Genomic DNA, 25,095 nt, shown 5'->3' with positions numbered 1-25,095 from the left:
CATTTATTCTAAATTCACACCTTTACTTGAAGAGAAATGTTTTAAACATAACGTTTAAAGGTTAGAATAATCATTTCAAAACCCCCATGATTTCCAACCCATTACACTGCTAGCGTCGTCGCTGACCGTTCACCATTCGAACCTCTATCCTCCCCTTCTAAACCCAACCTCCTTTGACACCCCCCCTCTCCCCTCTCCACTCATTGTTTGCCAGCCGTGACCTCCCTCTGCTGCTGCAAGTTAGTCACGCGCGCTAGTTAGCTCTGGGCACACACGAAAGCATGGTGCAAGTGAGGGGAGTTCTGGTTTTCTGGTTGGGGAATAAACTTGAACATGTGATGTGCCAGAGGAGGTAGTGTCACAACTTCATAGTCACTAACGGTTAAGAGTAGGAATCTGGAATAAATGAATCCAGGGGTGGAAACTTGCTATTTTGCTAATTTTTGGGTGGGAACATGTCGTTTGCTCTTAAATAAATGATTTTACATTTGAATAATTTCAACATACCTCATCTTCTAGCTTTAGGAAAGTGTTACACAAGATCCAACTTGCTTCATGGATATTTGATAATTGATTCACGACCACATTTAGTAGAGATGGGTAGGCACCAGTTTCATCAAAAATAATCGATGGACTTAACAGGATAACCAGAAACTACATGATTTTAATGAGTTTCGTTAAGTTTTGTGGAAACACAACCTTGAAACGTTCGATGTATTGATCGAAGCTTCTGACGTTAACTCCTGAATCAACTGCAAATCCATCGGGAATAGACTCAATTTTGATGGTGCAAATTTTTTGTTTTTTTTAATTATTTCTTTTTGCAAATTTCTCACTTCAAAGATCCCGTTTCATTTTTTAAAACATAAATAAATAAAACATGTTATTTAAAAACTTGATGGGCAAGCTACTTGATGGTCAAAGTTCTTTCAACAAAATTATTAAATAAGCTGCTTGTCAAAGCACAAGTTTGAACTTTGGATAGTGGTTGCAGATTCTTACGTGTGCCCAAAGTTTTGATAATTTATTATTATTATTATTATTGGATAAAACCTAAAGGGTTCCTATTATATATTTTGTATTAGTCGAAGACCAAAATGCTATACCTAATAGTTGGGGCATGTAATGAAGAACTTTGAGAAGAATCAAATAGAACAATTTAGCAGAAGATGAAAGAAAGAGAGAATGTAACGAAAAGTTGATCTGAAAAATTTTCTTATTAACAGAAAGTAGTTAGAAGCAGTTAGGTGATGCTCTTTATATTTAGAGCATTACCAAAACACTTCGTTTTACAGATCTTGTATAACCCAAACATGAGTTGAGCTTTTACAAAAATATCCCAGACTAACTTCTATGAATTTACAATGAAGTCTTACGTAGTTATAATACTAATATTCTCCCTTAAGCTAGACTTACTTCATCGTCTTCAAGTATATCTTCATATTCTAATATTCCCCCTTAAACAAAACTTCCTTTGTTGTTCAGATTCAACATTACTCCTTTCTATATTAATACCCTTTCAGCTTCACGTGTACTATAATAATACTGCAGCAAATAGTTACTTCACATAATAAAACAGCAGCATGTCAGGATCAATTGCTTCATAGAACAATACTACAGCATATTTTAGACTAATGCAGTATTGTAAAACAGAGTATTACTTCATAGAACAAGATTGCAGCATATTTCAGAATAGTGCAGTATTGTAAAACAGAGTATCGATAAAAAAATAGGAAGACCATCAACAGTTTGCAGTATGCATCCAGTACACTCAACTTCAGCAGTATGTAGTCCTTTTTACTCTAGTAAGGCAGAGATCACATTCAGTTTTTCCCTAAGCAGGCTAAATCTGTTCCCTGATAAGGCTTTTGTTAGGATGTGGGTTTTTTGAAATTCTGAGGAAACATACTGCACAGTCAATTGTTTCGTTGCAACCAACTCTCTTACATAGTGTACATCAATCTCGATATGTTTGGTTCGGGCATGAAATACGGGGTTAGAAGATAAAGCCCCTGCACTCATGTTATCACACCAAACAACAGGGATATGTCTAATTGCAATGCCCAATTCTTTAAAAAGATGTTGGATCCATACTACCTCAGTAGCAGCCTGATTTAGGGAACGATATTCAGCTTCGATGGAAGAGAGAGAGACAACCTTTTGCTTCTTAGAGCTCCATTGAACCAAATTTTCTCCAAGGAACACAGCATACCCGCTAGTAGACTTTTGAACATTAACATCACTTGCCCAATCGGCATCCGCATATGCTTCTAAATGGAAATGTTTTTTTTTTTTTTTAAACAAAAGACCATACTGAATAGTACCCTTGATATATCTGAGAACTCGTTTACAAGCTGTCCAATGTGAAGTTTTAGGTTGCTGAAGAAATTGACTAAGTTTGTTCATGGTAAAGGCTATATCAGGTCTAGAGAGAGTCAAGTATTGAAACCCTCCAATGATGCTACGATACAAGGTAGGCTGATCAAAACATTCACCATCATCAGTCATGAACTTCGTGCCTATTGCCATTGGAGTATTACACGGATTGCAATCTTTCATGTTTGCATTGGCTAGTAACTCCTGCGCATATTTGGACTGAGTGAGCAACAAACCATTCTTGTTTCGACAGACTTCAAAGCCTAGAAAATAACTCACTTCACCAAGAACCTTCAAAGCAAACTGACTATTAAGATCCTAAATCACTTGATCAATGAGTTGAGCATTAGTTCCTGTTACTAAGAGATCATCAACATAAACAAGTAAATATATGACATCAAACCCTTTGTAATAATGAAAGAGACTAATATCAGAGGTAGAATTAAGGAAACCCCAAGCTAAGAGAGCACTTTGAAGCTTATCGAACCATGCGCGTGGAGCCTGCTTAAGGCCACATAATGCCTTTTTTAATCTGTAGACCTGCTGAGTACTAGAAGCAGGTTCAAATCCCTCAGGTGGCAGCATATATACTGTCTCTGTGAGTTCACCATTTAAGAAGGCATTATTCACGTCAAGTTGCTGAACTTGCCAAGCATTGTACACAGCCAAAGAGAGAATAATCCTAATAGTTGCTGCTTTAACAACTGGAGAAAAAGTGTTAAAATAGTCCAGGCCAGGGGTTTGTTGAAACCCCTTGGCAACAAGCCTGGCTTTGTACTTTTGTAAGGTCCCATCTGAATTGAGTTTAGTTTTGAATACCCATTTGCTGTCGACTAGATGCATGCCTGACTCATACGATATCAAGTCCCAAGTATGATTGTTTAACAAAGCCTGATATTTTGCCTCCATAGCAGATTTCCATTCAGGGATATTTAAGGCTTCCTTAACTGTTGGAGGTTCCTTAAGGATAACTTGTGTAGATAGTAAAGCTTGAATTGGTACCTGATCAGAGGAAGTAGGCTGTGAATAACAAGCTTTGGACCGTGTTACCATGTGATGAGTATTAAGAGAAGTAGAGGAGACTGGTTTTGTAGGTAGGGTGGGGGCTGCTATGGGTAAGACAAATTCAAGTTGAACACCAGTGGTAGTGGGTTTAGCAGACTTAGGGGACTGAACATGTAAAGGAGCTTGAGTTGGAGATTGATGAGGTTGTAATTGTGTTGGTGTTGCTAACGGTAGGACAAATTCTAGTTGAACATTAGAGGTGCGAGGCTGGGTTGAAGAGTTTGTAGCTTCAAAACCTGACTGAAGACGTTGATCGTGATTTGTATGATGAGAGGAAGTAATGTTTATGCTAGAAAAAGGATGACTAAAACTTGAAGCTAACTGATCTTGCTGTGAGTTGGACAAAAAGTGAGAGGTGGACTTAGAGTATTCTGGCGTAAAGGAGTGATCCTTCTCAAGAACAACAGAATGTTGGGGTACTAGCCATGGAGAAGACCCTTGAGCATCAGATGAACTATAGGAACTACAACCAGTTGCATCACTATTATAGGACTATTGCACAAAACCTGTTTTAAAGGGAAATTCAGTTTCACAAAACTTGACTTGTTTAACTGTATAAATCCTTCCAGCAGAGGACATACACCTGTATCCTTTATGAGCCAGGCTATAACCAAGAAAAACACATTTCTCAATATGAAATGAGAGCTTGTGTTTTTGGTAAGGTCTTAAATAAGGGAAGCAACTGCATCCAAACACCTTAAGCTCATTATACTGGGGTTCTTTCTTGAATAATTCCTGGAAGGGTGAACTATAATCAAGCACAATAGATGGTAAATGATTCAGTAAGTAAGTTCCTGTTTGAAAGGCTTTCCACCAGAATTTTAAGGGCATTGAAGCATGAGCTAGAAGGGATAAACCAAACTCAGTGATGGATCTATGTTTCCTTTCAACCCTACCATTTTGTTAGTGTAAATAGGGACAAGGGTGCCTAAACATGATCCCATGTTGTGATAGATATTTAGAGAATGCTCTAAATTCTCCCCCCCAATCAGTTTGTAGGCACTTGATTCAGGTACCCAGCTGATTTTCTATAAACACATGGAACTGCGCAAAAATACCATAAGCTTCAGACTTGAGTTTTAGAGGGTAAATCCAGGTATATCGGCTGAAGGCATCTACAAAGATGATGTAATATCTGTACCCTTTATTAGAAAGAATAGGGACTGGTCCCTAAAGATCTGAACGTATTAATTCTAGAGGTGCCTTTGCTTTTGTGTTGGAAGAAGGAAAGGTACATTGAGATAATTTTCCATAAGCACAAGCTTCACAAACAGAATTCTTATTGACATCCATAGAAAGTTTTACATTTAATTTTTGCAGTACACAATGAAGAGACTTAGGACTAGGATGTCCTAGCCTAGCATGCCAAAGTAAGGGTAAATTCTGAGGAGCAGATTGCATCTGACAGGTGGATGCTTTATTGCTATTATTAGGAGCCAAAGCAAGAAAACAAGAACTCTGAAATGCTTCTATGGACGAGCTGGAAGTAGAAACTTGCTGAGGAGAAAGAGAATTTGAACACTCTGAAGCAGCAGTAGCAGAAACAGCACCAGTGGGAAGAGCCAATTGATACAAGCCATCCTTGACTTTCCCTTGCAGTAAAATGGCCTTGCTGCTTCTATCCTTTACCAAACAATGATCAGCATAAAATTCAACTAAAACATTATTGTCTTTGGTAATTTTGAAAATACTTAGCAAATTTTTTGCAATTTTTGGCACACACAATATATTCTTGAGATGTATTAACCTATGAGCATCACAAGATGGTAACATTAACATACCTGTATGAGTAATTGTTAAGGCCTCTCCACTACCAACTTGGACTTTACAGTTGCCTGGATATCCTGATTTTACTGCCATATTATTCGTATCAGAAATCATGTGATTGGAGGCGTCTGAATCCATACACCAAGCCTGGTCTTTGACAATCTGAGGAGTAGCTAACATGTGACCAGATGGATATGCTGATGTATGAATATTAGTATGAGGAGGAGCAGTGGAAGAGTTCTGCTGATACTGGACTGGTCCTTGATTGTCTGAAGAGAAGCCAGAGGGACACCGATTAGGTAACTGATGCATTGGTGGTGTTCCATAGGCTGAGTAATCATGAAGGTTCCCAATGTGATCATGAGAGTACTGAGTTGATGCATTCATTCCATCGACCAGAGCTTGAGGAAACTCATTCACAGGATATGCATTAGTATGAGGTGTCACTGAATATGCATTCTGCATTGATTTCGATGTATTATATGATGGAGGCTGTCCAGAAATATTGAAGTTTATTGAAGGTTGTCCAGGAACATTATAATTGGTCATAGTCGAACCTATGATAACAGTGAAAGGCTGAATGACCTGTTTTTTTGCAAACTTGACACATCAGTCTTGGCTTTGGATAGCCTCGACCTCTTCCTCTTCCTTTATTAAAAGGTACAAAATTACCAACATAAGATTGTGAGTATTTAGTATAAGGAGGACGATTAAGATCAGTCCTTAAAGCTCCTGGTTGTCCCATATACATAGGTCCTCCTCCATAATGAGGAGTTCCTGAAGCTCCAAAGAGCACATTTTGAGTCTGTTGAGTTGGATGAGTTACACCACCAGCATTTTGATAACTAGACGTCAATGGATTCACTACATTAGTGGATTATTGTACTGGCATTCCAGACACATTCTGAGCAGTAATTATCTCTGCATTATTGATTTTGGCAGCCATTAATGCAGAAGACATGGATTCATGAAAGTTCATCAAGGCGCTGTTCTATTTTTCCAGCCTCATTTCGTGTTTATGTAGCAAAAACGGAGCTTCTTGGAATGAGGTTCGACTAATATTCGATGTAAGATTGGCTACCACCGTATCATAGTCAGCTCCCAAGCCATCCAAAATATACATCAACAGTTCCTCATCAGCAATATGTACACCACTAGCATTGAGTTCATCACCTAATTCTTTCATTCTTAGGATACACTCATTGATACTTTGAGACTCTTTCTTAGTTGTATTCAACATATTCCTAAGATGCAAGATTCTAGCCTTCGAAAAAGACTTAAAGTGAAGCTCTAGTGTATTCCATATTTCATATGCATTAGTGCATTTAGAGACATGCCTAAACATCAATTCTGAAATTGATGAAAGTAACCAGCTCACAAGAAATTGATCTGTTTTCTTCCATGTAAAATACTTAGGATTTGGTTTTTTCATCAGCTTCTCATCATCGTCTAAACTTTCCAATAGAAACATAGGAGGACAAGGATTAGTACCTGCAATAAATCCATCTAGATCATGAGCTGTTAGTGCCGGTAGAATTTGAGATTTCCAGAAATTGTAGTTTCTCTCAAGTAGCTTTACACTGATTGTTGGTAGAGATGGCTGAACTGTCAGACTTTGCGCATTACCAGTAGTGACTTGTTCAGAGTCCATTTTCACGCTGTAATAGATTCAAGAGTTATCCTTAGGATCAGCTTTTTGACGTGTGTCTAAAGCTCTGATACCATGAAGAACTTTGAGAAGAATCAAATAGAACAATTTAGAAGAAGACGAAAGAAAGAGAGAATGTAACGAAAAGTTGATTTGAAAAATTTTCTTATTAACAGAAAGTAGTTAGAAGTAGTTAGGTGATGCTCTTTATATTTAGAGCATTACCAAAACACTATGTTTTACATATCTTGTATAACCCAAACATGAGCTGAGCTTTTACAAAAATATCCCAGACTAACTTCTATGAATTCACAATGAAGTCCTACGTAGTTATAATACTAATATTCTCCCTTAAGCTAGACTTACTTCATCGTCTTCAAGTATACCTTCATATTCTAATATGTAACCATAATATAGCCCTTAAATTGTAGAAACCAGGAACCAGAACCGAGATGCAAGTACTCGGCTAGAAATCAGGATTGAATTGTAATTTTTGTAAACTATTAGGGTGTACTATAATTTTTAGAGGGTTTATTTGTCATTATTTTTAAAATTTGGGGGTAATTAAAATTAACCTAGGTACTCGAAACCGGAATCATAACCTATGTTTCAAGTGCTAGTTCCTGGCTTCTAGAAACCAGAATCGATCGGTTCTGATTCATTTTCTGGTTCCTTTGAATTTGGGTGGGTACCCGGACTTGCCCATCCCTATCCAATATATATCTTGGTAAATTATAAGGAGCATGATTTTGATATATAAATATATTCATTGACTGGTAATTGCATTGCATGTTGGTCATTCATAGGGGTGGGCAAAAAAATACAGGGTAGAACCAGAACTGGCCGGTACTCGAGGTTCTAGTTCCGGTTCCTATTCGGAATCGACCATCATAGGGTCGGTTCCGATTCTAGAAAATCAGAACCGGTATTGTGCGGCTTTAGTTTCGGCTTTGGTTCCATCACTGCAGGAACGGTACCAGAACCAGAACTAAAACCCGAGTACCTAGGTAGGAACTGAGAGTGAACTATAATTTTTATAATTTTTTGGGGGTGTATTTATCATTTTTGTTAATAGTAGGGGATAATATAATTTTCTCGGGTACCCGAAACTAGAACCTGTTTCAGGTTCTAATTTCAAGCTTTTAGGAATCGGAACCAACCGATTCAGTTCCATAGGATTTGGGCGGATCTCGGTATCTGCCCACCCCTAGTCATTGGTAAAAAGCACCACTGTGCAAAAGCACTAGTGGAAAATAAGATAAGATAATTAAGCAAAAGCACCACTTAGCGTTACCACAACACACAAGCACATAATTAAGGAGATAGTATATAATATAATCATAATGACATTGCCCCAAATTCTAATTCCAAAAAAAAAAAAAAAAAACCAAATTGGTTTTATCCACAGTCCAAATAATATATTCATGAGTCGCAATATTAAGTGACTACAGTGAAGAAACAAAAAACAAATTGACGGTTGGTTGTCTTGGCAACAACTGAATAGTAATAACCACTAGAGTTCCCTCCGGTAAGAAACAAACGTCTTGTCCTCATTGCTTATGTAAACAAATGTATAAAAAACTATTAATATTAATATTTAAATTTTTAGATAAAAAAAATCAACTGAATCTTTTAGAATCCGAATAAGGTCTTTTGATGTGAAAAATCCACTAGAAGGTAATTTTTTTTAGTCTCTTGGTGCAAATTTTTTTTTGAAATTATTTCTTTTGTGAATTTCCCACTTCAAAAATTCCGTTTCATTTTTTAAAACATAAATAAATAAAACATGTTATTTGAAAATTTTATTTAGAGAAGATAAATGAGTAGATTATAATGCTTACTTTATATACGATTGTTATGTGATACAAGAATCTTATTTTGATTAAAAAGGACAAAAAGATCTTTCATTTTCGTTCAAGTTTTCATTAGAAAAGCAAATGAAGAGATAATATTAATTAGTTCTATTGAGATGAAAACAAGGTAGAAGAGGAAAAATCTTACCAGTCACCACATCTTTAGTTACATCAGCTCATAATATATGTGCATATATGTTTCATCAAGCAGTGATATTAAGTTAATTTAATCGCAATATTGAAGGCCTATCTGGGGTAGAACAATTGATCCTATGGTAAAATATAAAATTCTAACATCATTGCTTATGTACAAAGGAAGAAAAACCAATATTGTTTACCTCAAGTTTTGACAGATGTTCCACACTTAGTTATCAGCAATCTTAATTTATATTTTCCGAAAAGTAAGAATTCAACTACCTAATTTTAAACCAAGCAAATAAGACTCTAGAGCTAATTCAAAAGCTCAATTAATTTATTCATGTTGTGTTAACCTTTTTAAGAGAACAAAGAGGAAAGTGAAAGAAGAGAAAAGGACCCAGAATGAAGACGTGTTTGATTTTTCTACATTAATCAAGACATAACAACGTTTTAATGTGTGACATAATGGACATTAAGTGATATCCAATATTAGGGGTGTGCAAAAGAACCAGCCAGAACCGAAACCAATGGGCACCTTGGGTTTTGGTTTCGGTTCCTACCTGGAATCGACCCTCATAGGGTAGGTTCTAGAATCAGGAACCGATCAGTTCCAATTCCACCCTTACAGGAACCGAGAACCAGAACTAGAATCGAGATCCGAGCACCCAAGTAGGATCGTGATTGAATTATCATTTTTGTAAATTATTGGGGTATATTTGTCATTTTTAGAGGGTTTATTTGTCATTTTTTTAAAATACGGGGGTAATTAAAATTAACCTGGGTACCAGGCACCGGAACTTATGTTTTAGGTTCCAATTCCTAGCTTCTAGGAACCAAAACCAGAACCAGAACCAGAACCAGCCGATTCTGGTTCCAATTCCAAATCCATGGAACCAACCGTTTCCGGCTCCTTTGAATTTGGATGGGCACCTAGACCTGCCTACCCCTATCGAATATATATCTTGGTGAATTATAAGGAGCATGATTTTGATATATAAATATATTCATTGACTAATAGTTACACCGGATGTTGGTCATTGATAAAAAGCACCCTATGCTGAAGCACAGGTGGAAGATAAGATAATTATTTCTGAAAGTTAAAGAAGTAGTTTCTTGTATATAGTCCATATAGCCAGATTTGATCAAATAATTATGACAGCATAACATATTTTATTGAGGTCATTTGGCCTAGCGATATGATTCCCCTTTAGGGTGCGAGAAATCCCAACTTTATTTCTCGGAATGCCTCAACCTATACAGAAAGTCACATGGAGCTTTTGTTTTTCCTAATTTGCTGAATACATTCAACAGCTTCATGACTTCACAGAGCTTAATTTCCTCTCTGACCCTAGCTCCAACCTGCAACACATACATCTTCAATAAACACTGTTGAAAGATAGCTCCAACCTCTATTTTCTTCACTAGTCTTGAGCCCAAACTCATAGAGCTAGCTTTTTATAAGCTTACTTTTGTAGGAATTACATTCACATCACACCCCCCAACTTTCACTATCATGGAACTCCCATATACTTTGAACACCGTTGAAAGATGTAAAAGCATTAGAGTTTTGGGGGTGTCATTGTCTTTTTTGTGAAGTCTTTGGAGAGTTGATGATAGGGTTTGGAATAGAATCTGTTTATATGAGGAACAAAGACCTCCAAGAACAAGAGATAGAGAGATTAATTGACAAAATTCTTCATTGATAACCACAATCTAGATTTAGGCTATTAGATAGCCTTACACTTGACTCCAAATGACTCCCAAAAGGACTCTAATTGCCTAATTCAGATCTAATAAGATATTTTATCATAATTATAAAAGAATAATAAGATAATCATAATTCTATCTTAATAAGATAATAGCATAATTATAAAAGATAATTATAAAAGGCTTAACATAATTATAAAAGATAATAATAAAAGACTTAACATAATTATCCTAATTCTAAAATAATCCTTACATTGCCTTCCCCTTCGGCTCAACCTTGTCCTCAAGGTTGCAAGGTACAACACCATCAATAGCAGTTATCCCGGTTCATCCTTGTGCTCATCATCCTCCTCCTACATGAGCAAGAGAAAGAACTTGGCCCTATAGCGATGCTCAGGTTGAAAGCGCTCATCGCAATTATAGCACAAACCTTTGTTGCGCTGTTCTTGCATCTGTGCTGCCGTGAGTCACTTAACAGGCAAGGAATCTGATTGGTTTGGAGTCGACAAAAGGGCTTGATGTGCTGAAGGAACATTAGGAGTTGATTTATAGGATCGCAAGATTGGGGGCAGGCAAATTGCAAGTATAGTTGTAGATCTTACAGCTTGTCCTCCTGAAAGCGAGCAAGACTCATGGCATGGTTGAGGGTGTGAGGCCAGAAGGATTGCACCTCCGTTTGAATTTCTGGTTTGAGCCCTAATACAAAGCAACTTAGAAGCGACGTACCTGAAAGGCCAAAAACTTGATTAGAGAGTTCCTCAAATTCTGTTTGATAAGCGACTACAGAACCTGCTTGAGTAACTTTCGCCAACTGCCCTTGGTAATCCACAAATTTTGAAGGCCCAAAACGAATATCTAAATCTTGTAAGAAAGAATGTTAGGAACAAATCTGCCTATTGGAATGCATCCAATGATACATGGAGAGAGCTGGCCCATTCATGTGGAAGGAAGAGATCTTCAATTGTTGCTCGATAAGGATATTATGGTAATCAAAGAATTGCTTGGCTTTAAACCTCCAGCCACGGGGATTTGTGCCATAAAAAACAAGGGACTTCTAAACAGAAAGACTTGGGAAAAAAAACTCTCGAAAGTCGATCCACGTCGCCCAGTCAAATCTGAAGATGATTCACCAAAATGTTGGTTTTGCTGGCAGGTTTGATCGAACTTGTTGTTTAGAGCTGAAATCTGCATCTTGAAAACCACTTGCCAAAACTTCCAATTTCTCTATTAAAGAAGTGAAAGTCTCTGCCTAGGTAGATTGTAGGGCCGTAATTTTAGCAAGCTGCTCATCTAAAAGACGCAAGCGAGTGCCTTTAGCCATAACTAGGGAACGAGAGCACCAATGATAGGGTTTGGGATATGATCTGTTTATATTAGGAACAGAGACCTCCAAGAACAAGAGATAGAGAGATTAATTGATAAAATTTGTCATTGATAACCACAATCTAGATTTAGGCTATTACATAGCCTCACACTTGACTCCAAATGACTCCCAAAAGGACTCTAATTGCCTAATTCAAATCTAATAAGATATTATATCATAATTATAAAAGACTTAACATAATTATAAAAGATAATAATAAAAGACATAACATAATTATCCTAATTCTAAAATAATTAATCTTAACAGTTGATTAGTAATCTAAGGTTATCAATGTAATTTCTCTTAAGAACTAATGAAAGAAATGATGTAATACCCCAAAAAAGCATGTAATAATGTTAGGTCCGCAACCTAATCTCACAACCTCTGACGTGACAACTCGTCATTGGTTAGCTCACAAATGGATAGGCAAGACCCATACAAGTAGACAGGACCCATTTTGCGAGCTGACTAATGACGAGCTGCCACGTCGGGGGTTATGAGAGAAGGTTGTGAGATTGGGTTATGGACTTGACATTACTTAAAAGCATGTCACATGACAATCATACATTAATAAGATAAAGAATAAATTATTGATTGAGGGACCATTGCCCCCATTATATAGCATGGTCCAAAAGTCACACTAGTACTTATAATGTTAGTCAGCACCAAATCCATAAGACCTAAAGCCTTATAATTGACGATTACAAACATATTAGTTAGCTCTCATTTTCAAATTTTTAAAAATACCATTCAAATTGTTATTACGAGAGTGAACTACATGTTCCCACCCAAGGTTTAGTGAAATGGTAGTTCCTACCCTTGGTTTCATAAATTTCAGATTTCCACCCTTAAATTTTAACTTTCAAATATAGTGAGGCTCAAGTTAGCACACTAATGTGCCCTGTGCTCCTTTGGCTAAGTGGGCTCATGTTAGCAAGAACCGACTCACATTAGCATCGCCCAAGCCGCTAGTTTTTTTGGCATTTTTTGACCTATGCCAAACTCCAAAATAATTTCTAAGACCACTGTTGGACTCCCCAGAACCTCCTCTACAAAACCCATACCCTCACTTGCCATCATCACTCACTTTTCTGGCCACTCCCACACTTGCCACGTTGCACTTTTGGGTATCTTCTTGATCATTTTCTGTTCAATCAGAGAGCAACCGTCATCATTGAACTACACCAATAGAATCTCCTTGTGTTTTAGTTTGTGTGAATATGTTCTTTGGCCGTTTCTGACTTCCCGTTTGCCAGAAATTGAAGCTCAAAGTTGCGCCCGCTACTGCTCGATAAAAGGCCCAAGTCAGTTTTCTAGATTCCCACCCTTAGTTGAGTAGTCACTAACGGTGTTTAATTAAGGGTGGGAATCTGGAATAAATGAAACCAGGGGAACTTGCCATTTCAATAAACCTTGAGTGGGAACATGTCATTTACTCTTATTACGATGCTATAATTAATTATCATGCTATTATAATAAATTCTTATAAGATATTATCAGATAGGGGGCGTTTGGATCATATAATGTTTTTTTATCTTAGTAATAAGATTACCGAAAAGAAATATTACCTTGTAGATTACCGGGTTTAAATTATTATTATGCTTGGTTCAATTGTGATGTATTAATAATTAATGTGTTTGGTTGATAGTAATAACAGATGTCCTAAAATACCTTTTACTAAAATGCCCTTTAGATGATTATTAGATATAAATAATTAAGGGCTTGTTTGTTTTATTATTTGAAACCTTATTCTTTATCCTATTCCCAAAATACTTATTTGTTTAATTATTACTTTTTTGTTTAATTATTTTGGGAAATACTATTCTATTTTTTTAATTACTTTTAGACTCCTTAAGTTTATTAACTTAATTAAACACCCCTAGAAAAGAAAAGTTTAAAAATTAACCAAAACAACCTCACCCACCCATAGTTGTCAGATTCTGGCAACCACCGTCAGTGGTGGCTGGAACCTGTCACAACGGCCAGATCTATGGTGGATCTGGCCGGAAAAGGCTAGATCTGGCCATCAGATACAGCCAAAAAGTTAGTCGTCATTGACCATTAATGACGGCCGAAAAAGGCTAGATCGGTGAATAAACAGCCATATTTGACACGCTGAGTCGTAACAGTAGATTCAGACCAGATTTCGACTGTGGTTGCCGGAATCTGGCACTGTGGTGGTAGGGGTGTTTTTGTCATTTTACAAATTGGGTGTTTTGTAATTATTAACCAAGCCAAGGATATTTTCGTCTACATAATATACTGTTTAGGGGCAAGATTAGACAGAAATTATGATTACTCGGTAACGTTTTAATAACAGCCCCCCATGAGGTACAAATATTCCCAGCAATTTACCCCCCTTTGAGCACTGTTTGTCATCTTTTTTTCCCATAATTTTTTTTTACAAAAATGCCAACCACGGTAATCAACTAAATTAAACAAATATTACCCTTGTTAAAAAATTTAAACCGGATCCAAACGAGCCATAGGGTACAATTTTTTTAACTCTTTAATAGGAGGATCCAAACTACAAATTGTTCAATTAACATATATTTAATAGTGATTTGTTATTAATTTTAATGGAAAATAATAAAAAAACTTACATACCTTCAACCTTTTTTCTAACTAAATTTAGTTAAATAAATTTAACCACTAGTCTTCTGGTAAGACGGCAAGACTTTAGCCATCTCGGTGGATTACTCCTGTATGACCTTGTGTCGAGTCCCACAAAGTCGCTACTTACTACATTTGTGTCTTACCTGATCCATTGAGTTTGTAGAGTGTTTAATATACCCCGGCAGAGATTGGTTGAGAGGACAGTACCGTAGTTATCAAAATAATAATAATAATAAAATTTAAAAGACATATGTCAATTCACATTTGTGTCTTACATACTTGACTCATTCGGTTTGTAGAGTGTGCAATGAATCCCAAGGATGGGGATTAATGGAGGGGACACATAGTTATCAAAATAATAATAATAACAACAACAACAACAATCACAATGATAATAATAATAAAATTTAAAAGACATATGTCAAATTTTAATTGGTTTGCGGTACCAATTCATAATGGTAAGTCAGTACCCATGCTAGTATAGATTTCACACACCTTGAGAAATAAAATCTCACTACATATATAAAAGTTTTGCAACAAACTCTTGTATGTTCTTATCAGTACTTCCACCTTCATCAACTGCCTCTTTCGCCAAATCCTTCCATTTCTTTGAATTCCTCTTAATCTCCTTCCCTCTTTCTCCTTCCATGACTTCCCTTATGCAAACCGCAATCTCCTCTCTTTTCACAATCCCTTCTCCATTCTCCCTCGCCCTCATCCCAACCCCCCACACATCCTCAATAAACTTGGCGTTCGTTGGCTGATCCGTCCATTGCGGCATTGCCACCATCGGCACCCCCACGCTTACCGCCTCAAGCGTCGAGTTCCACCCGCAATGTGTCATGAAACACCCCACTGACTCGTGAGCTAGAACTTCTAGCTGAGAGCACCAGCTCACCACCAAACCCTTCTCGGATGTTTCCTCCGAGAAATTTTTCGGAAGCTTATCAGATTCGGATTCCCTGACTACCCACAGGAAGAAGATGTTGCTGTTCTTTAGTCCCCATGCGATTTCTTCCATTTGGCTTTTTTCAAGGGCTGCCAGGCTTCCGAATGAAACGTAAATGACTGAGGCTGGTTGCTTTGAGTCAAGCCATTTCAGGTAGGTTTCGGTGTTTGGTTTGAAGAGGTTGAGGCCATAATCTTTGTCGTTCTTCAACCGATTGTCTAAGTATTTTGATGGTATGGTTGGTCCGATTGCCTTGACTGGAAGTTGAGTTGCCATCCAGGTGATTGGCTGTAGAAAGTTAGCCAATCCAAACTATTTAAAAATGATAAATGGGGTTAGGGAGAATTCAAACTTTATGATATATAAACGAGCTCCAGGGCAAAAAGAGCTCAATCACATATATACACCATAACAAGATACTGAATTAGTGATGTGGGACAAATACAGCCTCTAATAAAAAATATAAAAAGAAGAGAAAAATATAGAATTATAATATTTGCATAACTTATAAAATTCTTTCAAATTAACACTTATTTTATTCGTCTCGAAGAACTTGTCTCTGATATGGTAGGGTTGATTTACATATGCAATTTTGTGATATAATCTTGATTTGAAAATGAAGTTTTTGTTTTGTGAAAGTGGAGGGAGAAGATAAAAGAAAAAAAATGAATTTTATAAGAGAAATATTCTCTCTTAGCTCTTATAAATGCTCTATTTTGTGAAAATAAAAATGAAAGATTCATATACGAACACTGATCCCATATTTACCTCCTCTTCCAGCTTATCAAAACTACTAAAGAATAGCCAGTTTACTTCTTCAATATTGGAGAATTGATTGAGGCACAGGTCTATCAAAGACGGGTAAGTGCCACTTCCATTAAGAAACGATGGTAGCTCATTGATCTTGAGCGGTGGCAAAGAAGGCAGCAACACCATAGCTTGATCTTCAAAAGCATTAACTTTGCTTTTCTCTCGATAAAACTGATAATACATGGTATTACAAGACCAAGATTGAGTGAAAAATGGAGCTCCATCGATACCGAATCTCTTCGTGATGTCTAGTGCCCACGGTATAATCGAGTCATAAACGAGAAATTTAGGCGGGTAGTTAGAACTCATTTGATTCTCGATGAACGCAGCGAGACTCGGTGCAACAACAGTCTTGTAATGCTCGAAATAATCTTGAGTTTCATCTCTTTCACACTCTTTGGAAGTTTTAGGAATGTCCCTGAGGTCGACATCGAGGAGTTCAACATCGACGGGGCTGCAGGATTGAGTTTTGATGAGCTTACTGCTGGCTGAAATGGTGGAGACTAGAGTCACCTTGAGGCCTTTTGAGGCCAAACGTTTGCAAAATTGAAGAATAGGGTTCAAGTGACCTTGAACAGCAAAACTATAACACAAAATATGAGCTTTACTCTTCACGTTTTGCTCTGAAATCTCCATTAATTTTGTTTTCTTTCCTCTTTGATGATCTCTCTTTCTTCTTGCTTGGTCCACTACAGCACAAAAGCGATAAGATTTGTTCTTATGAACTAAAAAAACAAAGAAGAGGTAATGCCAAAATGATGTGTTGAAAGGTGGTTTGCTTGCCCTTCATGATGGTAATTGATCAAAGCAAAATTCCAAAGGAGGCTTCACGTGCTTCTAGAAGATAAGAGAATACCGAATGTTGAATGAAAATCTGGTCAACGTAGCCGCCTATTAAGCTCTTAATTGAGATAATAATTTAATATGATATCAGAATATATTTTATAAAGAATAAAGAATGTACACTAAGAAGGAGAGACTCTAGCGAACTCAACACCAAAAAGACAAAAAAAGCTGCTTGGAAAAACAATCCTACCTAAAACAACAAGCTATCCACAAAGCAAAAAGACTAACAAAAAACTCAAAGGGGTTGGTCTGACAGTAATGAGGTTTACTCTCTTCCTTGAGTTCTTAGGTTTAAATTATAGGGTTATTTATCACAACAACATAGTGACTTACTTGATCCGTTAGGCTTGTAGAGTATTCAATGAATCTCGGAGATTAGTTGAGATGTACGTAAGCTTATTTAGACACTCCGATTACCCCCACCCAAAAAAAAAAAAAAAAAAAAGAGCAGCAAAACAAAAAGCAGCAGGTCACATGCAGCCAACAAAAATCCTGTAAAACAAAAACTGTGCAACAAAAACAAGAACTTCTATGCAAAGGAAAGCCTCCAAACATATTACAAGTTGAAATCTTTGTTTATATTTCATATGATAAAAAAGTAAAAAATCCAAATTTCATGTGAAGGATTTACTAGACTTGAATATAAAATTTTAAACCCTCAGTTATTAATTTAAACTTTTAGGTGAATTAACAAATTTATGTCAGAATGATTCTACAATCTTAGCTTATTCTTAATTAATTATTTTTGCTAGTGGAATTTTTTAATTAATTAAGTGCAACCACTCTTGACTGATTAGAGCAGCATAAATTGTCTGTGACTTAGTTGTTATATGTATTATTTGATTTAAAAATTATATCCATGTTGATTTGAACCTCTTTGATTAAAATAGATGATCAAGATCGTAGTCTTTATAGTATCTTATATCAATTGGCAGTTAATCTTTAAACTCAATTAATGGTTATTGATAATGGATTATATTCGTAAATTTATGAACTAGTTTTAGCTCATGGTATTTGTGGCAAGATTTAAGTTGGATTAGATTCACAAATTAATGGTTATTATTGATAATGATGTTCCCGATTCCTAAATGAAACAAACTTGATTTGGTCTATAAAGAGTGTTGATGCTTGATTTTGACATTAACTATTCGCACGTGTGAAGTGCTGAGCGGACTTAGAAATCACAAGTGATATGAAAGTGCAAAAAGGAGATATGGAGCGGGTAGAAATTTTTAAAGTGGTTCGGATGCGCTAAGGCAAATCCTATATCCACTGTGGTTATATTAATGATTGATTACAATCAGGTCGCACTCGGCGAGCTGAATTACAATAGAGAAGATAAATAAGTGTAGAGAGAGAGGAAGAGAGCGTATATGTTTTAAGTGGTGGATGAGTCAATCCTGTAAAATAGAGGAGAGTCCTCTATTTGTAGTTGGAGATTCAAGCTAGTAATCATGATTCTGCATGCGGGCAGGTGTGGTACAATTTCTAACCCGCTTCCCATTGGTTGTCTACACGAGAGATATCCTTAAATCGTGTATGGCTTCAGCAGGTGGACAATTCCCAGCCACTCATAGGCCTAGCGTTCACCTGCCTTATTGACAATGGCCTTACCCCTCTCGTCCTTGCGGAACGTGGCTGCATCTAGACGGCAGAAAACCTCCTTAAATTCTGATTGGTTTCTACTGATGCATGCTTACATCAGCCCTGGTTTTTGGGCATAACAGAAGCCCCCCAGTTTTCAAGATTTAAGGATTGAACCTTGAGAACTTCATGATTAGACCGCGACCTGGTTTGTCTCGGATGATGCTTGATCGAACCAATCAAGCTATATGGATCCTTGAGAACTATATTAGCGACGTAATGTGGTTTTTTATGACAAGTTCAACGACTTGATTCAGATTGTAATCAGTGTCATATCAACAGCCCTGAGTCTCGACCCTAACTCACGACCTGAAAAAGTCTCATCACATCTCTTATCAAAGGCGAGGAGTTGCATTGCTTTGAAATTGACATGCGACAAAGAGTGTAAATTCGAACAACCTCTTCAAATGTTATCCGTTGCTCGTAACAGTTCACCTAACCAATAAAATATCCTTTATTCTGACAGGCTTGTCCATTACGTGATAAGTGCCAACCATGTGCATTTAATGCGAGTCATGCTTAAACAACATTCTCCTTCAAGGCATTAAATACGGATAGGGGCGCATTTAATGTGGAGGAGGGTAAGTGTGCCATCGTTTGGTTATTCCAATGGAGGGAAACATCGATTGGTGTTTACAAAGCATGGGGGTTACTCTTTTCACAGATTATCAACATGTGGTCGTAATCAATGGCGAGAAACGTGTCCCACCCAAACGTCGCTTGCCCAGGAAACCAACCATTACATTTCCCCTATAAAACCCGAATTTGCTTCATATTGGCCACAGAACTCACATTCTCAGAAAGAAAAACGAAACTCTAGTAAAAGTCATCCCGCCTTCTTCTGTTGATGTGCACCGTCCATTACAACAGAAAACTCTTCCCACACCGCCAAGAGGTAAAAAGAGTTTTTCCCTCGCTTTCTTCCATTATTCGATGTTATGTTCGACTTTCTTGGTAATGGCTGGCACGGGCCATTCGGTGAGATTTTGCAGTGCGTATCCTAGGATAGTGGTGAGCGGAGGGGTTTAGTTTTTTTTAAAGATGAGAAGTTCAGGGCACAGATCGTTGGGGTTCACCCCCAAAAGGTTTTTGAGGGTTTTTCTAGGGTTTTGGAAGGATGCATTAGGGTTTTCTTTGTCCTTCCACTTCACCGTTTGGAACATCATACGAGGACTAAGCCTTTTTTCTTTCTTTTATTATATTTTTATTTTTATTTTTTTTATGTCGCCCCTTTTTCAGACCTTAGGAACAATGGACGCCTCAGCGACCAGGGCAGCCGAGGGCACGAGCTCGCATGCACCAGCCGCCCAAGTGGGTTCGGTGCCAGAGACCTTGTCAGTGATCACCCGAGAGGAGATACAAAAGACAGTGACCAATACGCGCTTAGCGTGAATTTTTATCTGCCCCCAGAGGGAAAGGTAGCGATCTCGAAGACGATCTTTAAGTGTGGTGCGCTGATACCTTTTCATCCTTTCATTAGGTCGATCCTTAACCACTTCGAGGTCGCACTAATGCAATTAACGCCCAATGCGTATATGATAGCTATTGCTATGTATATCGCATGTGGCGAGAACGGCCTTGGCGAGCTAATGGCACTAGAGTTCGCGTGCTCTTACTATCTGAAGAAGAGCAAAGACAAAGATTTTTTCTACCTCTCGAAGCGATCTACGATCGAGGGAGGAATATTTGATTACCCCAGCAATGTCAGGGCTTATGAAACTAAGTTTTTCTTTTTTGAATACGATGGCGTCTACCAGTTTAGAGAGCCAAGTAGGTTTTTCCTTTCCATTTGCGAACTGCTCCACCTTCGGTTTTTGTGTCTAACGAAACTTTTTGTCTCTTCGTAGGAAATAAGACGACCAGGTTGGGAAATCTAATAGATTACAATCAAATCGTTGTGTTTGACCGTCTTCCCAACCATTGTCGCAATGCGAGACTCTTTGTGACCACTGCCAACTTGAGGAAGTACAGCTTTTTTAATCCGGAAGCATCCTTAGAGTCAGACCATGAGAATCCTTATACTTAGAATGCTTTTTTGTTGCCTGCAATGACCTGTCTTCCTAACATATTTCTATGGTGCACAGCGATCATGCCGCCCAAGGTGCCGAGAAAGTTTGTGTTTTCCTGGGTTGCTCCGACTAAGCCAATCGAGGAGCGATCCCTGGTGATATCCCCACAGGAGGGATACAAATTGGCCCTGAAGGGAAAACACCGCCAGAGCGACATGAGGAAGCTCCTTGGTCTACGGCTGCTTGGGCCCCCAAGCAGAAAACCACGGGCCAAAAAACTAAGAAAAGAAAATAGCTACAGGCCAAGGAATCGAAGTCTGAGTCAGAGGGCGCTGGGGTGCAGCCCAGGAGTTCACAGCCTTATCAGGCTTTTCGCTCGAGGCACGTGTCGGGCGTCTCAATGATCCCCGAGAGCTCGGGCCGAAGAGAGGGGGAAACTATGGTTACTGCAGGAGAGCGAGCAAGCAGCGGGTCGATGAGTTGTCAATTCTTGCAGAGGTAGGTACGCTAGTGTTGGATTCCATGGGCAACTCCTAGAGAACTTGCAGTCGGTGGTGTACACCCATTGGAGTGCCAACTGACTTCGACCTTTGAGGAGCTCATGGCTTCCCAGCCCACGAACTTCATGACCACTGCTCTTCAGCTACAAAGCCAGGTAGGGTGATTCGTCCTCATCGAGGACTTCAAACTTAGCCTTAATAATTTTTGAAAAAATGGGAGTTAATTTCTGAAAAAATACCCTTTCTTTTGCAGACCCTGCTCACTTTGCACATGGCCCAACAGAAGATCAACCTAGACTATGCCGGAGGGATCCACGACCTGGAAGAGGAGAATGTCAAACTGAAGAAGGACCTCGAAGAGTAGGCTGCAAAAGCAAAGTTGTTCAATCTCAAAGCGAATCAGTACCTGGCAAAGAAAAACTCTGCCCTTAGCACCGTGGATTTCCAGAAGGCTGAGCTCGAAAGGAGAGGTGAAAAGGTCAAACAGTTCCAGAGAACAGTAGCCAAACTCACCAAAGTGGATGGCAAGACAGAGAAGGAGCTAAAGGCGAGCTTAGAGTGTCTCACGAAGGCAGAGGAAGAAAGAGCTCGATTTTGGAAGAACTCCGAGAAGCAGAAGCAAGCATTGGAAATGGACCTCGAGCTTTCCCGAGGGTGGGTCACTTCATTGACTGACTAGATAAAGCGGCAGAGCCTTGAGCTTGAAAGGAAAGCCGCTGACTAGGCCATTCAGGCTATTTGTACCTTGCAACCAAGGAACCCGGGAATGGATCTCTTCGACTTCCCACCTGATTATCAAGACATCCTTGCTTCCATGACCCAAGCTGACGACGAGGCTGGGGAACAAGAGCCCCATCCGAATGATGATCAACCAGAGTAATATGTTCCTGAGGATCCAACGATTGACCTGACAGCCAGCGACCAACCAAGGGACGACAAGGTCGTGCCCGAAGATCCTGGAGGTGGAGGCCAGTGATCGTTTTCTTTTTCTGCTTTTTTGACTCTTTTCTTTTTGGCTGTCTACTGTACTTTTGTCAATCATAAATGAAAAGAGTTTTCTTTAGACTTTTACAATTTCGACTGCTTTACAAAATTAATATTACATCTCATCAAGAAACTTGTAAAAATATTACAACGAACAAGATAATGTAAGGCATTTATTCAAGGTGAAGAAGAATGATCTTATTCATAAAGGTTACAAGGAAAACTTTACAAGTAGAAGAGATGGAAAACTGAGAGCAAGCCCAGAATTACTGATAATAGGGACGAAGATGTTCGACATTTCAAGCTCGCGGTACTTTGGAACCGTTAAGCCCTCTGGAGATGATACATTCCTAGTTGTATCACTTTGGTGATGTGGTATGAACCTTCCCAGTTAGGTCCTAATACTCCCACACTTGGTTTAGGGATGGGTACGGGCCGAGACGGGGCCGAGGACCCCTGTCTCCAGCCCCAGCCCAAAAGCCCAAGGGGATTCCCCGATCCCGGCCCGAAGCTCGTTCGGGGAATCCCTGAAAAAAGCCCCCATTCCCTGAATTCCCCGTTTGGGGGTTTTTTGTATTTTTATATCCTTAGTTTTATTATCCTTTTCTCCAAATTATATATACCAACCAAAAATAAAATTAAATATATAATATACATATTCAACGTAAAGACCATATCATCAAAAAAGAAATTAAATCTATAATGTACATATTAAATATAAAAACCGTCATACTAATAGACAATGTATAATGTATAATGTCAAATGTATACCACATATAATGTATAATAGATCATGTCAAATGTATACCATAGATAATGTATAATATATAATGTCGAATGTATAACTTTTATTTCATAGCATTAACATATTATGTATAATATATATATATTACAAATATTTATAATGATTTATTATATTTAATCTAGTTTTATTTACTACATATTTGTATATAGTTTCATAAAATACTTACACAATTATAATATGTCATTGTATAATGTATAATTGACTTTCAAATATTAAAATTATTATAGGTATATAATATTATAATGTCAAATGTATACCATATATAATGTATAATGTATAATGTCAAATGTATACCATATATAATGTATAATATATAATGTCGAATGTATAACTTTTGTTTCATAGCATTAACATATTATGTATAATATATATTACATATAATCTAGTTTTATTTATTACCTATTTGTATATAGTTTCATAAAATACTTACACAATTATAATTTGTCATTATATAATGTATAATTGATTTTCAAATATTAAAATTATTATAGGTATATATGATTCATTTTCAATTTTTAAAATTAATATATATAACAAATATTTATAATGATTTATTATATTTAATCTAGTTTTATTTATTACCTATTTGTATATAGTTTCATAAAATACTTACACAATTATAATTTGTCATTATATAATGTATAATTGATTTTCAAATATTAAAATTATTATAGGTATATATGATTCATTTTCAATTTTTAAAATTAATATATATATATATATATAATATACGGGCCAGGGCAAAACCTATCCCGGCCCTGGCCCGTCCCCGAATTCCAGGGCCAATCTTGGACCCGATCCTGACCTAAAGCCCAAATGATTTGGGGAAAATCCATCCCGTTCGGGCCAGGCTAGGGCGGGGCAGGTCCCTGCAAGGCCGAGCTTTGTGCCCATCCCTAACTTGGTTCCGTTGTACCGAGAATGACTTCTTTGAGAACCAGGTCGCCGATCTAGAAGTCTCTTCTTCTGACCTTGGAGTCGAAGAACCTTTTTACACATTGCTAGTAAGATACTATTCTTAACCGAGCCTTATCGCGATGCTCTTCGACTAGGTCTAGGTTGCGTGTAGAAGCGCTTCGTTGTCTGTTTCATTGAACAAGTCTCTCCAGAGTAAACCGATCCCCACTTCTACCAAGATCATTGCCTCGCAGTCATATGCTAGTGAGAAGGGTGTTTCCGAAGTGGAGGTTCTCGGAATCGTTTTATATGCCCATAGAACTTCAGGAAGGTCATCGACCCAATTACCATTGGCAACGCCAAGCTTGGCCTTCAAGGTGTGCTTGATGGTTTTGTTGACAGCTTAAACATGTCCATTGGCTTGCGGTCTAGCGACTAAGGTGAACTTTTTGTGGATCCCCAGCTCATAGCAAAACAGCTTGAATTCCTTATTGTCGAATTGCTTACCGTTATTAGAGATGAGAGTATGAGGAATTCCATATCAACATACTATGCTCTTGGAGACAAAGTCCTTGAGCTTCTTGGTAGTGATCACAGCCAAGGGCTCGGCTTCAGCCCATTTTGTGAAATAATCTACCGCGACCACGGCATACTTGAAGCCCCCCTTCGTAGTGGGCATAGGCCCAATAAGGTCAATCCCCACATAGAGAATGGCTAGGGGCTGGTCATTATAGTTAGTTGGTGAGAAGGAGCTTGCGGGATGTTCGCAAACCGTTGGCACTTGTCGCACTTCTTTACAAAGTTGAAAGTGTCTTCCTGAAGCAAGGGCCAATAGTATCCTTGGTGGACAATCTTATTGGCGAGGGATCGAGCGGTAGTGTGATTACTACAGATCCCTTCATGTATCTCCCTCATAATATAATATGTTTCCTCATCGGTTACACGTTAGAGAAGAAAAGCGCTAAACCCTTACTTATACAACTGATCCCCGACGAGTGTGTAACAAGCAGTTTTGGTGCACAGGATTTTTGCCTCAATCTTGTCACTGGGCAGAGTCCCATCTCGGAGATACAGAATAATTGAGGTCATCCAAGAGACTGATTCGGTTGTGGCTACTG

General features: G+C 38.0%; 1 protein-coding gene across 2 annotated transcripts; it reads right to left on the bottom strand.

The window, feature by feature from the left end:
* Positions 1-14,986: 14,986 nt before the first annotated feature.
* On the bottom strand, positions 14,987-17,107 carry LOC116122968 (UDP-glycosyltransferase 74E2-like). Of its 2 annotated transcripts, none has more exons than XM_031408769.1 (2): positions 16,251-17,107; positions 14,987-15,794 (listed from the first exon to the last, which is right to left on the bottom strand). In XM_031408769.1, exons 1-2 carry the CDS (start codon positions 16,926-16,928, stop codon positions 15,048-15,050), a joined length of 1,425 nt encoding a protein of 474 aa, XP_031264629.1. In that variant the 5' UTR covers positions 16,929-17,107; the 3' UTR covers positions 14,987-15,047. The 2 variants fall into 2 exon arrangements, with proteins under 2 accessions (XP_031264629.1, XP_031264630.1); XM_031408770.1 differs by having other exon boundaries at positions 14,988-15,770.
* Positions 17,108-25,095: the final 7,988 nt, after the last annotated feature.

The sequence above is a fragment of the Pistacia vera genome, unplaced genomic scaffold (genome assembly GCF_008641045.1).
Source record: "Pistacia vera cultivar Batoury unplaced genomic scaffold, PisVer_v2 Contig139, whole genome shotgun sequence".
In the NCBI taxonomy this organism is placed as follows: domain Eukaryota; kingdom Viridiplantae; phylum Streptophyta; class Magnoliopsida; order Sapindales; family Anacardiaceae; genus Pistacia; species Pistacia vera.
This window is presented reverse-complemented; position numbering and strand designations above follow the sequence as displayed.

Excerpts from the sequence above, each read along its gene's own strand:
- LOC116122968 (XM_031408769.1), bottom strand. The coding sequence starts at position 16,928 with ATGGAGATTTCAGAGCAAAACGTGAAGAGTAAAGCTCATATTTTGTGT. Across the intron at positions 15,795-16,250 it reads TTGATAAGCTGGAAGAGGAG|TTTGGATTGGCTAACTTTCT; the intron begins GTAAATATGGGA and ends ATTTTTAAATAG.